Here is a 16128-nt window from a genome sequence, read left to right on the forward strand (position 1 = left end):
GTAAGGGACTATCGATTTGAAGGTCGAAGTGCTGGCTCCGCTTTAGGCAGCACCTAAATCTATTACATTAGCATCATAGTAGAGAAGTCATCCCTCTCATAGCTTCATGAGAATGTTTTCTTCCGAGCCTTCTTGCCGCCGAACGTTCCTCTCATTTGTTGGCTCACTGGGTGTGCGGTGTAGAGCAGCGGCAATACTCTCGAGTAGCTCTCTATGCGCGCGCAGCTCTGTGCTGATAACATCGATTCTATAATAATAATAATAATAATAATAATAATGATGATTATAATGATGATGATGACGACGACGACGACGACGATGATGATGGTGATGATGATGATGATGATGTAATAGTAGTAGTAGTAGTAGTAGTAGTAGTGAGAGTAGTAGTAGTGAGAGTAGTAGTAGTAGTAGTGAGAGTGATAGTAGTAGTAGTAGTAGTAGTGGTAGTAGTGGTAGTAGTAGTAGTAATGATAATACAAGAACCACCACTTTAAATAAACCATCACTGAAATGCGTCACCTGTGGCCATGATCCGCTAATGTAAATTGCATGTTCGTTAGACTGTCCGATGGTGACTCATTCACTGTCATGTCTCGCTTTATTCCGATCTTCTTACGCCTGTTTAACCTGCTCCCGAAACAACCAAAGTATTTCTGAAATATAAGCGATGATAGTTTTAGTTATCATACTTTTTCATTAGAATAATAAACACAACCATCGTCACCACCACCACCATCATTATCATTATCATCATCATCACTATGCTAAGTTAATAAACCGACCATGAGATTTCTTGTTTATTTTTTAACGGCATAAACCGACAGTTAGTGCTGGTAATGTGTGTATGGGTGTATAGATGTGTGTATAGGAGTATAGGTGGCCTTATTTAAATATGGTGCCAAGTTTCATTAGATCTGAACACTCTCACATAAGAATATTGATGATGTTGTTTAAGACCCTAGGGGAAGCGTATACCTGAACTGGACTTGACTTAAAAAAAAAAAAAAGCAAATAGAACCCTTCACTGGACGAAATAAAGAATTTAAGTGCATTTAAGACATATCCGAAATGTACCTTAAATTTACTACTGTCTATAAGTTGCATTTAAAGGCCACACTTAAAGTCAGTACTAACTTTAAGAATATTTAAGTATTTATTTAAGGATTCTTAAATGTACTAATAACTTTAAGATCAAATTAAAGTTGTCTTAAAGACATTAGTAACTTTAAACAACTTTCTTGCTCTTTATTGATTACTTAAAGTTATCAAGAAATTTAAGCTAGACGAAATAAAGAATTTAAGTCACATCTAAGTGGGGCTTTTATAGTCAGTAGTTCCCTGCTAGCAGAGGCCTCTTTTCCGTGTATTTCGCTGGGCTGGATGGAGTTCGCGAGGAAAAGATACCTCTGCCATGGGTCGAAACTGTTTCTGTTGCGCATGCGTGAGCGTTAATAAGTTACCGACGTGCCAAAACCCGTACCATCGCGCGAAAGCTGTCAATATGGTTTGCATGGGTTTAATCGGAAATCATGAATCAAACTCCGGTTAGTTCTCCTTTTCGAAAAAGGAAAACAACTGTTCAATTTCAATCACCTAAAACGTCACTAAAAAAGATTGAACAACAAACGCAGCAAAGACGAGTTTTGTCTTGTTTGTGGGATTAATTTCAAGACATCTGGACAGGCGAGTTTCTTTAATGTAAATATCGCACAGTTGGATTCGAAGAAAATGTTACAAAACTTTTTGGTAAACTTAGATCCGAGCTATTCCCAGAAGAATATGCAAAACCTGTAAACGGAAGATTGACTCGTTTGTCAAAAGAGAGAAAATTCTGAATGAAGATAAGGCATTGAATGGCTTCTTTTATAATTCGTCGCGTGATATTTCTACGGAGGACGCCGTTTCGAATGCGGGCTTATTATCCGGCAGCGGATATACGTTTCATGCATGCGCTAGTCCTTGTGGGCTCAAATAGTGGCCAGTAATTAATGAACGGAGCATGCGCTCTGGATCTCGTCCACGATCGTGGACGGCGGTTTGATCAAACGAACTTGCGACCCATGGCAGAGGTATCTTTTCCTCGCGAACTCCAGCCCAGCGAAATACAGAGAAAAGAGGCCTCTGCTAGCAGGGAAAGTCAGTAGCAACTTTAAGTAGAAATTGATTGTTAACTTAAATTCCTTTAAATGTAGTATTGACTTTAAGTAACTTTCTTTGCCTTTATCGAAAACTTATTATCTTTAGGAGATTTAAGTGTCTTTCATTAGTTCTAAATTTCATCATATTCGTTGGACTTAGAAAATATTTACCGTAGTTTAGAAGTTAATTTCGTTTCTAAACATAATATTTTTTTGGCTAATATCAGGAACGTTTTATAAAACGCATATAAATAGCTCTAAGAATATTCGGTTTCTTGTTTAACCAAGTGATTTGTATTTTGGGAGAAAGAAAAAACGATGAAAAATTGATATTCGCATTATTTTAGGATTACTTTGCCTTTAGCAGTAATAATAACAGCTTCACCGGCGGAGAGGAAGTCAGTCATATGCGAGAGGAAGTGACGCACAAGCGTATCTATTGTTTTCCCTTCACGTGACCACCACGGCGGGCTATTCGCATAGCGTATTTAGAAGTGTGACTTTGGTACAACTAACTTCTCTCTATATCCACGCAAAAAGATGCGCTATTTCTTTAAATGACACCAAATCGCTCGGCAAAGCCTACCAATGAAAACATGTTGATCACATAACCTTCAAGTTTGGAGGGAAAACAGAGCTTTAAAAGCGGGAAATCAGCGACTGCGTGCGTGAGGTGAGAATTCAACAGTGAAGACAGAACTCGCTGAAATTGTCGCCGAAAGGGAGCCTCAGATACTTTCAGGTAAGCCTAACTGATCGGAACCAGTTCTTGTTTATTCGTTTCTTGATTATTTCTTGTCTTTAAGGGCAACCTTTCGAGTTTAGGCTATCTTTTTCCTCTTTGAGTAGTATAGTATCTATCATTCGATTCGAATCAGCGTTCCGCCGTACGCTAAAGAGCCTTCGGTTCTATCTTATCTGGCCAGCGGAGAAATCTTATATTCTTCACATGAAGCACTTGTTATATTTTATACAAATCAATGTTTTTTTTTAAGATTATGCTCGGTTGTTATTGAGCTAGTACATTGCTTGGCATCTCTTTATTTTTCTGGTAATCATTAAGAATAACTAATTACAGAACAATGCCAATATTGTCAGCCTAAATTTCAAATACCAAATCAATTGTTGTTATAATTATTGTTGGTTTTTCCTGGGATAATGCTATCCCAGAAAAAAACCCACAACAAATGCAACCAGATATAGAATGATGATTTTCAATGGTAAGAAAACAACCTTTTTACATTTTCAGTGGAAAATCCCTAAGAAATGTTGCATTTTTTATTGTGTCTGTTTACTATGAGTTTTAGTTGTCCAGTATTTTATGCTTTGGTTCGAAAAAGGGATGACACTTAATTCAAAGTCAGTCAACATAATCAATATAAGCAATCAATATCAGGGGTTTCATTAGAAGGCAGCTACCGGCAGTTAACCGCGGCCGTCAACTTAAAACGCTGATCTCAGATCTAATAAAAATTGCAAATGAAGCATGATTCTCGATAAAATACCATTTTACATTATGCTATTGTCACTTTCATCTATTCTTGATTTTGATTGTTTTTTATTAAGTTAATTGTCTGTTACTTTTGAACATATTCATTTTTTATTGCTTAAGAGTCGTAGCGTTTTTTTTTTTTTGCCACCATCGTTGATGTGAAACCAGAAAGATGTTTCTGCAATTCGAGCATGCTAATTGATTTTTTCCCTTTTAGCTGCATTAAACAGTATTTCCAAAGCCTGAAGGATGACATAAATAAAAAGTATGATGGGACGCTGGATGCTTATAGGAAATCATGCAGACAGTACCAGACGGTCATCATAGTGAGTATTTGAAATTGAATATTGTTGGTGTAGTTAAACCCTCTGAATTTTCTCAGCTTTAACACAATAGCATTTTAGTTTTTATGAAAATTCCTTTTATTCTTAAAATTTCCACAAAGGTTTTGATAGGTTGGTATACGTTATTGCTATTATACTTCCTTGAATGGCTCTTTTAAAGGATTGTATTAAAATTTAAAATGCTGTATTTGCTGGAAAAAGTAGATATGCACTTGTGCAACACTTGTGTGTTTGTAAACAAATCAAATGACTTTTTGTTTGGTAACTTGCACTCTCTCCAGCCTTTGGTGGCAAAATAACAGCACAAGAAGTAACTAATTAACCATTTACAAACTATCCAGAAAATTAGAGATTGTCAGTAAGGGCTTATCCCCTTGTGTGAGGGTGCCACACAAAAAGTCATTGGATCACCTTAGTGCAAGTTCGCTTGGGGAGTGCACTAATGAAAAAACAATATAGATTCCAAAAAGGATGACAAAATAAAATAATAGTTTCTAAAGCCGTAGTCACTTTCTTTCCTGGTCAAGAAAACATGAAACTGTGCAAAGCTTTTCCTGCATTTATGGCTATGAAGAAGGGAATAATAGGCTTTATAAAACAGTGCAGATACTTATCAAACAATTTCTTTCTTTACAGAAACAGCAGAAAGTCCTAAATGCTGTGGAGACTATCAACTGGCCAGAGGAGAAGGAGAGGTTTGCTGATGTTCTGAATGATGTACACAACATTTCATCGGAGAAGAGCGAGGAAGAGGGAGATGGGGTTGTCTTCTTCGTTAAATCATTGAAAAGGGCGAAAAATGAGCTTAGAATTTTGAAGGAGTTAGAGAGCCATCACTGAGAATGTAACTTAGTCGCAGGGCTTTGCTCAAGATGGCAAAGAGAGTGAGAGGAGTAAGACGATCAGACAGACCCTGTCCAGAGAACACCAAGAAATATGCAGTATTAAAGCGAACCTCCAATAAGATGCTTGGCGGCAGTGCACCAAGACCTCTACATACCTCTACCCCGCAGCGTCCAACACAATCAAATAGTATGTAGTCCAAATTTGTCAGCAGGGAATAGGGTTATGTAAGCCTATTTCTTTTTATATCATCAATACAAAATATATTTTTTTAAATCAAATACTATTTACAAGGCTCTTTTTGGCTAGAGCTTTTCAGCCTTTTAAAATTTAAATAATTTTCATGATGTTTTTGTCCCTATTCTACATTTTTATATACATAAAAAACATTGATTATTTCCTACTTTCATAAATATGCTTTTGAGTCAAGCTGACTGTTTGATTTTTGTTCTACTTTAGTTTTTATAGTTAGCATTTTCACATAAAAGATAGCTTTTTAGATGTAAGTTATAAGAATTGTATATCATATCAGATTTCGTGCCATTATGCACATGTAAGAGACGACTGAGGATTTAAATAAAAATAGAATGAAAGCTTAATATTGATTGTGTCTCCCTGCTCAAAAATTATTATGATGTGGATTAAACTATGCAAAATTCTCAGTGCTCCAAACGCTGTAGAACCACACACAATCTATATTGAAAAACACCTAGAAACGTTATTTCTAGGTTCTTAAATATGAAATTGAGATTAACTTTCTAAATGTTAAAAGGTGAAATTTAATCTAAGAGTTCATGATAGTTATATAAAGCCATTCGAGGTACACTTGAAACGCTTTAAAAATTCAGGATAGTCACATAAACGTTTATTTAAGGACCTTAAAAGAGATTTAAAGATAATATTTAATGGCTTTGAAATTCAGGAAAGTTACATTAATGTTTATTTAAGGAACTTAAAAGAGATTAAAGATAAGATTTACTGAGATTTACGTGTTCAGGATAGTTTCATAAAGTTTAAATTTTTGTATCTTTCAGTGGTTTTCTTAAAAGTTTCGTAATGAACATTTCGAAAACTTTAAAAAAGCGCTGAAAGGTACTTATAGTTAATATTTCAGCCTACTGAAAGATACACTGAAATGATCTAAAGTTTAAATTTCTTCGCCCTTTTGTATACATTTAAAGGTACTTATTTCCTTTTTTTTCGTCCAGTGCTTGATTTTTGGTTGAAGATGTCTAGCTATAGCAAAAATCTCTGTGTGCTGTGAAGCGCAATTGTTGCAGTGCGCATACGCAGGAGATAGCATTTCGCTATTTATGTCGAATTATCAACACGCAACGGGTTGAGCGTCAACCTGCTACAGCGGGTTGGCTTCTAACTGGTTGGTTAACCCGCTACGGCGGCTTGGGGACCATAGTATACTATAGGAACTTGAAGGTTCTCAACCCGCTGTAACGGGTTGACCCTCAACCTGCTACAGCGGGTTGGCTCCTAACCGGTTGGTCAACCCGCTACAGCGGCTTGGGGACCATAGTATACTATAGGAACTTGAAGGTTCTCAACCCGCTTTAACGGGTTGACACTCAACCTGTTACAGCGGGTTGGCTTCTAACCGGTTGGTCAACCCGCTACAGCGGCTTGGGGACCATAGTATACTATAGGAACTTGAAGGTTCTCAACCCGCTTTAACGGGTTGACACTCAACCTGCTACAGCGGGTTGGCTTCTAACCGGTTGGTCAACCCGCTACAGCGGCTTGGGGACCATAGTATCCTATAGGAACTTGAAGGTTCTCAACCCGCTTTAATACCCTGCATGTTTATCTCATTATTATCTCACTAGCTACAATCTATGACATGATCGACCTCCCCTGCTTTAGAAAATACAACAAGCTGTTGGTGTTGGCTGGTAGCGTATGATAATAGACGTTATACTGTAAAAAGCGTTGAAAAGATATGCACCTATTTCAAATAGGGTTGCACTCAAGAACCCATGTGTTGTAACCCGCGGTGCTACATGGGTAGATTAATAACAGATGAATCCTTGTATCTGAAAGCCATATGAATAAAAACATGAGAAAAAATAAAACATTCTACCGCTTTTGAAAACTGGATTTGAAGACTTTATTTTATTTACGCTTATATTTTCTCATTTACTTAATACCCATGAAGCACTACGGGCTAGGATTCTCCGAACGCAAGAGCAGTTAAATAATATTTTTTACAAACAAGCAGCTTGCAGTGATCAAATGAATGCTTCAAATATTAAACAGTGTGTGTTTTTTTGCGGGTTTGTATTGGCTCGTGTACTTTATGTAACCAACCAATTATTTATCGAATGTTTATCCTTGGTGTAAAGTTTTTTGTCACCATATTCTTATTGTATCAATTTTTTATTTCTGGAAGTTTTATTAGCGTTACCACATAAAGGTCTCACTACTTTTCTTCTCTAACAATCAAGTCGAATTATATAATTCAGTTAATGCAAAAAATAATTCAGTTACTAACAGTGGAGTCGAATTATCAACTTTTGAAGTCGAATTATCAACTTTCGAAGTCGAATTATCAACAAGTCAATTTATCAAGATCGAGGTCCAATTATCAACATTAGAAAGTCGATATATCAACATTAGCATAGTCGTCGTAAAACGACTTAAACCGTTGGTAATAAGAAAGAACGGACACTTTTCATAAATGTTTGGTGCATTGCATACTGTATTCCCTTAAGACATGGCCTTATGCAGTAAGTCGTATTAAGCATTCATTGCTATTGTTGAAGTCAGCGAGCATTCTGACAAGTGACTGTTTTTGCTCGGTGTATACACCTATTTCAAAAAAACGTTTTCAGTGCAAATGGGAAATGGCCATTGACGTAGTTCTTCGACCGAAGGACACATGGATCCCAAAATACTTTTTCCAAACTCAAAAATAAACATAAATAATACATATGGCTATCCATTTGATATAATTAATATATGGTTCATCTGACCTCGATTGACATTTATATTTTACAAATAATTGCTACCCATAATCATATTTCGATCGTAGAACTGCCATTTGGAAAATTGCCATTCGCCGTTTGCACTGACAACCTTTATTAAAATAGGTAAATACGAAAATAACCAATTATGAACCTTAACAGCCTGATTTGTGAAAACAATAACCTGATTTATAAGAACCTATTCAACCTGATCTTGAAATTATAGGTTTTATCAATCAAAATACCCAAATAGTGGAGTATTGTATATTGTGACGTTAATTGTAATACTACTCCCATTGATTGCGTGATTAGTTGTGTGATTAAGCTGAGACAATCATATTGTAATAGGACCTGGAGTTCGGGGTGTATGACGACACAGACTAAAACAGTAAAAGGAGCCCAGAAATAACCCAAACCTTTAGTTCTCTTTCTTGCCTTGCAAAGCCTCCTACGACAACGTTACAAATATGGGTTGATTGTCGAAAAATATAATCCAGTGATTCTCTGTATGAACAGACTTAAACAACTTTTTCAGAGCAGGAAATGCTCAATCTACCCCAAGAAAATCTTAGGAAAGACGAAAATTTGGCAGAGTCGAGTACCATGTTTTTAGTGCACCAGTTTTTTCTGCTCACACACAAAGATGGACAAGGACGCGTTATCAGCACCGACCTGCACCCATCTGGTGAAGCGTCGTGGTTTGTTAGGGAAGATCGTCATCGAAGGCTTGTAAAATCGCCTTCGTATCACCAAAGGAATCTTTTCTTCAAACTCAAAAACCGTCTCGATCTGAAAAGTGGAGCGTTTTTGTCTTAGAAGAATACATTAATTTCAATATTTGTTGTTATTTTTTTGCATAAAAAAACAAACATTGATTTCAGTATTACACAAGCACAAGTATGGTTTGTTTTATCACCAAAAAGCTGCATTTTGCTACCCCCGAAGATGACTGCTCTAGAGGACCCACTCGTGGTTTTCTTGTTGTTGTAGCTATTGTTGTTTTTGCTGTTGTTGTTTTGGCTTTTACTGTTATAGCCTTTGTTGCTGTAGCTGTTGTCGTCGCTGTTGTTGGGGCTGCTGTTGTTGTAACTGTTATTTTGGCTTTTGTTTTTGTAGCTATTGTTGAAGTATATGCTGAAAGAAGTCGCCTGCGCCTTCTTTTTGACAGTAATCTGGTTCCCCAGATTTTAATTCCCACCGCTAGCGAGGCTCTAATCTAAAATGACTATCGAGATATACAAACGCAAAATTCCTAATTTTACTATCTTAGATCCACCCACCCCCCCTGACAAACATTATCGTCAAAACATGTGGCAAGCTCGAGTGGAGAGTTAAGAATCTGCCTTTACGAACTTATAGTGAAATAAATTGCCAACCTCGTCCCCAGGGTCTTTTGGGATTGACAAATTGCAGTGAAAATTCGGTATAGTTCTTTCGTTTCTTTTTTTTCCGAAAAAAAAAATTAGAGTTTTTGGGTGATTCACCAACCTCAGTCGCCATCATCTTCATCTCTGCATGTTCCTGCACAGACTCTATGTCTCCAACAGCAAGGCCAATCTGAAAAGGAGCCAAAGTGACATATCATATCATATATCATATCATATCGTATCGTATCGTATCGTATCATATCATACATGTCTTATCATATCATATCGTATCGTATCATATCGTATCGTATCGTATCATATATCGTATCGTATCGTATCGTATCATAGCGTGACATTGCGTTTGACATTTCTTTACATCGTCGTATAGCGTGACCTAGAGTTTAACATTTCCTGACTTTATCATATAGCGCGACATAACGTTTGACATTTCCTGACATCGTCGAGTCGTGACAAAGATAGCAATTTATTCAGCAAGAAAAGGCCCGAAAGGTTTTTTTGCCAGAAAAAAAAACAGACCAGTGTAACAAATAGTTTTACAAGTTGGGAACCCTGTATTACGAATAGTTTTACAAGCTGGGAACGAATAGTTACAAAGTGTTAGAATAGTTTCTCATACTTACCAGTAGGTTCATCAGTGCAATTGGCATCAGCAAACAAAAGCAGACAAAAATACACTGTGCGATCAGTTCCCGGTGCTCCAGGTGTTTAGTGCGACTGCTCCATAGCGAAACTTCGTCCACGAAATACCGCGAGTATTCAATCTCTCCGATTGTCATGACAACCACTTTGAAGATTGAGGGGAGGAAAAGGTTGAATGGTTCCTAGAATAAGAGATGAGAAAAATGATTCTTGAACTTTGTAAAAGTATTCTCCTTGCACAACAAACACTTTGCTATCGTAATAGCGGAGCCAGTGCGGCCGCAGACCGCGCATGCAGCTCCATAGGCATACATGATATAGCTATGGGACTTGGTTTAAGTAAGAGTTAATTACCGAGAGCCGAGGCAATAAGCGATATACATCCCGAGGCCGCAGGGCTGTTCGTACGTGGCAAGAGTGGGCAGAGAGAGGAACTAGAACCAGAGCTGTGGCGGCAGGATCGGATAGTTTCGTAAGTTTCGATGGTATCAAAGGTGTTCGATTGTAGGATTGATAAAGTAATGAGAGAGTATGTTTGTAAGGCTGATAAAGTCATAAAGAGCGATGGCGAAAGTGGCAATAAACCCCTTTAAAGCTTGTCATTTTTGTGGTCCAATAGATTTGGGAAAATTGTAAAGTTAAGTGCCATATGGTTAGATTCTGATATTCAGCATGGAAGAGTGCAGGTAGTGAATTGATTTAATTGCTCATTACAAATGCAAGGGATGTATACGAGCTCCCCCGGGATGTGTCTATATACATCCCTTGCATTTATAATAAGCAATTCAATTCAATTCATTAGCCCCGCTCTTCCCTGCTGAATATCAAAACCCTCCCCGGGCTCTTAGCTACTTGCCTATTAATAAGGTTTGTACGCTAAATAAAGCCCTACAGAAAACAATGGAAACCGTGTCAATCATGTAATAAGTGGTCATCGCGCCATTGATTTTCATTGATATAATTAGGTCGGCTCTCATCGGCTACCGATGTATCACCTTGGGGCCACCACTAGTCACCTCTAGTCAAGAACTGATGCTTCCCTTTGTTTCGGTTTCTTTTGTGAAACCCAAGCAGTCTCGCGGAACTTTTGAAAAGCTCATTTGGTATACGGTCTGTCGAGAGCCTTGCTCTGCCAAAAATGTTTTTGGCCATGGTATGTAAAAACTATTTAACCGATTATTGTAAAAAAAAAAAAAAATCCTGACGTCAGATTGTACCGTAAAGAACAATTTATAGGCTCGCAAGGACAACACAAGGTTTTATCCACTAAAATAAAAAGGTCTGAATAGCTAATCAGTCACTTTCCAATATATTTTTCTGACAAATTCACCATTATTCAGCCTTAATTTTATAGCAAATTATTGCGTTTTTGCCCTGTTTCTTTGTAAATGGCAATGCATAATAAGGCACTTATTCAAATCCGGCGCGCTAAACCTTGTCACGTGACACAGGAAATGTTGCTCCATTCTGTGCGATGGCCTGTTTTTTTGGCTGTCAGTCGTTGTCTGTTTTCTGCAAATAATTGTACATTTGAGAAGATTTGCAATTGATGCTTTGTGCTATTTCCCCTCTACACCAATAATAAATTAATTTATAATTTGAATAAATTGATATTGCACATGCACTAATATCTTCCTTTAAGGATTTGCTTTTCAAGTAAGTCAGTCAGTGTTTCTTATTGCATTTATTTTGGACTATACAATGGCTGGATCTAGGCATTCTAAAAACAGGCCACCGCTAAATGGCTCTTAACAAGGACAAAGCTTGTCAGATTGAGCTTTGATACAAATATGCATTACCAGAACTTTTATGAGAAGGGGTTTTTAGGGCAAGATACTTAAATTATATAACACTAGCAACTTCCTTGTGCTTTTAAATAATCTGTTACGGAAAAAAAATATATCAACTTTAAAATAATGGGAAAAGGGAAATATCAAGAAAGTGCTTAATCCAATTAATTGCATTACTGTTATATTTCTTTATCAAACCTTTCAAGTGGAGTCAATTCCTTTATCATTCCTCTCCCCGTCTACTATTTTTTTATACAATTGATATTCTTTGCTGTTTCCGCTCTACCCCAAACATAGATTCATGAACTGGTTGAGTTTGAAATTAGAAGTTAGCATTAAGCACTGTCAGCGATGACTTAGATGTATTTATATAGTATATATAGTCAATATTTTTTTTCTAAATTGCATTCATTTTGGAGTATGGTTATGTGTTGGTGCACCAATATGTAATGTAAGGAAGGAGATAATAAATTTGTGAATTTAAATTTCCACACATATTTCTGAATAATCAGTCCAATGAGGGAGGGAACCGCCACCAAATTGGTACATAAAAAGTACAGTATGGCATCTAAACTGTCTTTGGTATTTATGAAATGCGGTTACATCCATGACATATTCTTTACAAGGGCAAAGCATGTCAGTATATTGTTTGTATTTAAAATATCTATAATGGAACTTCTTTGATGGGACATAAAAATTTACCATTAGACTCTTGACAACTTTGAAAGCCATTTTCACAGCAGGAATTGTGTTTGTTAACTTTTTTTGGACTGCATCATTTATATTATTGAATGATTTGGATCCATTTGCTGGTGCCAATACAATTTGTTACTACATATATTGCTATAATAAACTTAGGTATTTTTAATCTCATTTAAAAAAGATTATAATGATGAGAAACGCAGTATCAGCCAATACAAAAAGTGCTCAATGCGGGCTCCGCTTTTAGGCAGTGCCTAAATTTATATATTACGACGTCACTTCCTCCTTTAATCGTTAGCATTTGTCATTTGCAATCACCAATTCGTAATATTAGCGGAGCCCCTGCGGAGCCCCATAGTCGTAGCGGAGCCCCTGCGAACCCCATAATCATAGAAAAGTGGTATAGCTATACGATAAAGTTCCCGTGGTCACGATGGGATACCTGTGTTTTTCCCGTGTCTGATGTGCCCCTCGAAAGTTGTTTTCGCGAGAGTGGGGACGCGCGTAAAACTAACGGGAAATATCTAAAAAGAAGCACATACTCGGTATGTTTTTTCCCTTCACTTCTAAAAAAATCAAAAAGAAACTATATGGAAAATGGATGTGGAAATGGACTTCTCAGACTGTGACTACACAGAAGCAAGACGAAATGCCAAAAAAAGGGAGACAGAAATAAAGCAGAGAAAGGTCTAGAGACGGTTAGTTTATTTTATTGCAAGAGGAGTTATCCGATACTTATGTGTTTTTTGTCGTTGGGGGTAAACGAAAGGATAATATATAGATTTAGGCATTGCCTAAAGGCAGAGCCAGCGCATTTGTATCCCAAACATTATTCATAGTTTATTATTTTTTTATTATCTATTTCTATATTTCCACAGGTCAGATTTTTATCAACCCTCCCCCCCCCCCCCAGGAGAAATTTGGTTCACTTTTTCAGATTGTGAACCCCCTCCCCCCCCCCAAAAAAAAGACAATGAAAAGGAAATAAAAAAAATCATCATTTTTAGTACAAAATGATTATAAATAAAACAGTAACTCTACAAAAAAATATAGAATTACGGTAAAGGAAAACTACAGTTTAAATTTAGACTAAACATGGACGAATACGTATATACCGATCTACCTATACGATTTGAAAACGTAGGTATATACGACTCTAAAACAATGGTAGGCAAAGCAACTTCTTCAAATCGCTTGTGTTCAGCTCAATGCTTCGCTTGAGTCCGTTTGCAGGCAATCAAAGTAAAGAAATTATTTAATCGCAACATCTACTCGGTCGTCTGGAACGTAAGGTCGCCTGTCACGGCGAAATGAAATAGCTCAAGGAGAAAAGAAATAGTCCACCGAGAAAAGGAAAAGCACAAAGAAAAAAAAGAAATAAATCACGGCGAAAAAAAGATACAATTCACAAAGAAAAACAGAATACCGGTAATTACCGGGCCCATTAGGTTACCGAGAGAGTTTTTGAGATACTTTTCCGAGTGGGAAGAGCGTTTCCCAAAGCTAGCGGTTGCTTACGGCCTCCCGATAAGCAAATTGTAATTTGCGTAATTAATGACTAGATTGGCTAAATAAGTTAATTACTGAATTTAAAAAAATGTGTAGACAACTGGCACCCCAAACACCACACGGACCACAAGGACTTACCGCGCCATTTTAGTCCATGAGCCAGCCCAGCCAATTTGGGCTACTGGTATCATCTTTGGTGAATAAGGCTCACCTGTTTATTTTAAAGCAGCAGTTATTTGGAAGCTCAGAAATGCTTGATAGCAATGTAGTAGTGGCAGCTATTAATGTGTAATCGGATAATTTCCGCACTCTACTTAAATTTCAAAATTCAACATGGCGACGATTCACCCTCCCTGGTCTTAGAAAACAATAAAGAGCAAAATGGCACTCTTTGCTTGTTTTGTATTCCAGAAGCGATCCTGGAACTTCTCGCATGCAACTGTTCCAGGAAGCGTGTCTTGCCCAGTTGTCCCTGCTTGTCGAATGGCCTAAAGTGCAGCGACATGTGTAAGCTTATCGACTGTGACAATCAGGCATCATGTAACGAAGATGACTGGTCTGACGAGGATGAAGATGATGAATTCTCTGGCGATGAGGATGATTGAGTCCGTATAACACAGCGATGTTTCAGCTAGCTATAGCTAAACAAGGAATATTTCATGATCTGCATATTCATAAAATAAAATAGACTAGCTAGCGAAGAGTTTCGATTTTCTATTCTATCTATTCCCGATTGAAATTTGAAGGCTATTTAAGATTTAAATGAAATTTCGGCTGATACTTAGTGAGTACAATATTTTCCTGTCAGAACAAAAGCCCAATGCATGAGAAATACATCAATTTGAAAAAATGTCCACATTTTGATAGCTGTTGATCGCTCTAAAAAGAAATACGCCGCCACTTCCGGTTCAGCTTAGAAGTACTTCCGGTCTAAAATATTCCAGGAATGGTTTTATTACTCAAGTGAAGTGCTAAGCGTGACTTGGAAATGATTTTTAATAATCTATTAGAAGCATAGTATGTAACATGAAAAGCAAACCGCTACAAATATTTAATATGCAACATTTGAAGTAAGTATAACATGTAACTTCCGGTCTGATATGGTTGCTCTTCTTATATACCATAATGTTGGACCAGAATAAGCACCACCCAACTATCTATAAATCACTCATGACGGCAACACATATCATATCGAAAAGCATTTCACTGATAAAAGTAAAGTTTGGCAGTCTGTTCAGCCTGTGCATGGAGAGAAAAAGGTACTTCCGGTTCAAAATGGCGGCCGTTTGCATATTACCCCCTAATTATACAAAGCTGCCACCAACTAACTGCTATCAGGCGTTTTCTAAGACAATATGACATAAGCTTTACAAAAATAAGTATGAGCCTTATTCACCACAAATGATACCGATAACCCTTCTCGGCTCATGGACTATTTATCACAAGCAGTACGAACACAAGGTCTTACACCGCGCTATTCATCAAAAATACGAACAAAAGGACTTAACGCGCCATACATCACAAGTACGAACACAAAGACTTACCGCGCCATTCATCAGAAGTACGAACACAAGGACTTACCGCGCCATTCATCAGAAGTACGAACACAAGGACTTACCGCGCCATTCATCAGAAGTACGAACACAAGGACTTACCGCGCCATACATCACAAGTACGAACACGAAGACTTACCGCGCCATTCATCACAAGTACGAACACAAAGACTTACCGCGCCATTCATCAGAAGTACGAAAATAAGGGCGAAACCAAGAATGAGCACAGAAAACATGGCGAGGACCTATGGACAAAGAGACAAAGAGCAACGCCAGATGATATGAATGATTAAGATAGTGTTGCGTCGAGTATTAGTAATTTGCAATGCCAAATATATTGATGCCATTATACCTTAAGAAGAGATTTTAGAACCTCGAATAGCATTGTGACATAGATACCTGTGGAAAATAAACTGAGCAAAAGCGAAAAAAATATTAATATAGAGGGTTTTGACAATAAAACCTTGGGAAATATTGATATATAACTATGAAGGATTTAACAGTTCGACCACAAGTCGAATGATGTATGGATAGGGTGATGATGACAAAAATGGTGTAATGACGATGATGATGTTGTGGTGATTGTTTAATAAAAAAGGATTATCATGATAATGATGCTAAAATTATAAAGTTTATGATGAAGATGACGATGATGATGTTTTTGATGTTGACGATGACAGCGACTTGAGTTAATGATTTGAATTATTGTTCTCAATGTTGTAGAAATGCGAAGTTAGCTGCAGCCACCCCGA

At 37.2% G+C, this 16128-nt stretch overlaps 1 protein-coding gene and 1 long non-coding RNA gene across 3 annotated transcripts in view; one reads left to right on the plus strand and one right to left on the minus strand.

The window, feature by feature from the left end:
* The window catches only part of LOC5510729 (transient receptor potential cation channel subfamily A member 1), a 41815-nt gene continuing 25687 nt past the window's right edge, over positions 1 to 16128 (minus strand). The window contains exons 19-25 of one of the 2 annotated variants that reach the window (XM_032379885.2): positions 15729 to 15789; positions 15553 to 15621; positions 9804 to 10004; positions 9284 to 9352; positions 8468 to 8584; positions 523 to 656; positions 1 to 247 (exon numbers count right to left, since the gene is read on the minus strand). In XM_032379885.2, the coding sequence (XP_032235776.2) occupies positions 97 to 247; positions 523 to 656; positions 8468 to 8584; positions 9284 to 9352; positions 9804 to 10004; positions 15553 to 15621; positions 15729 to 15789 (802 nt within the window). In that variant the 3' untranslated portion in view covers positions 1 to 96. The remainder of the gene's footprint in view (positions 248 to 522; positions 657 to 8467; positions 8585 to 9283; positions 9353 to 9803; positions 10005 to 15552; positions 15622 to 15728; positions 15790 to 16128) is intronic. The other variant, XM_048730414.1, reaches the window with a different exon arrangement.
* On the plus strand, positions 2059 to 5419 carry LOC5510727. The gene is made up of 3 exons (XR_004295704.2): positions 2059 to 2883; positions 3851 to 3959; positions 4614 to 5419. It is a non-coding gene; the product is annotated as an uncharacterized LOC5510727 (long non-coding RNA).

Source organism: Nematostella vectensis, chromosome 7, assembly GCF_932526225.1.
Source record: "Nematostella vectensis chromosome 7, jaNemVect1.1, whole genome shotgun sequence".
NCBI classification, from domain to species: domain Eukaryota; kingdom Metazoa; phylum Cnidaria; class Anthozoa; order Actiniaria; family Edwardsiidae; genus Nematostella; species Nematostella vectensis.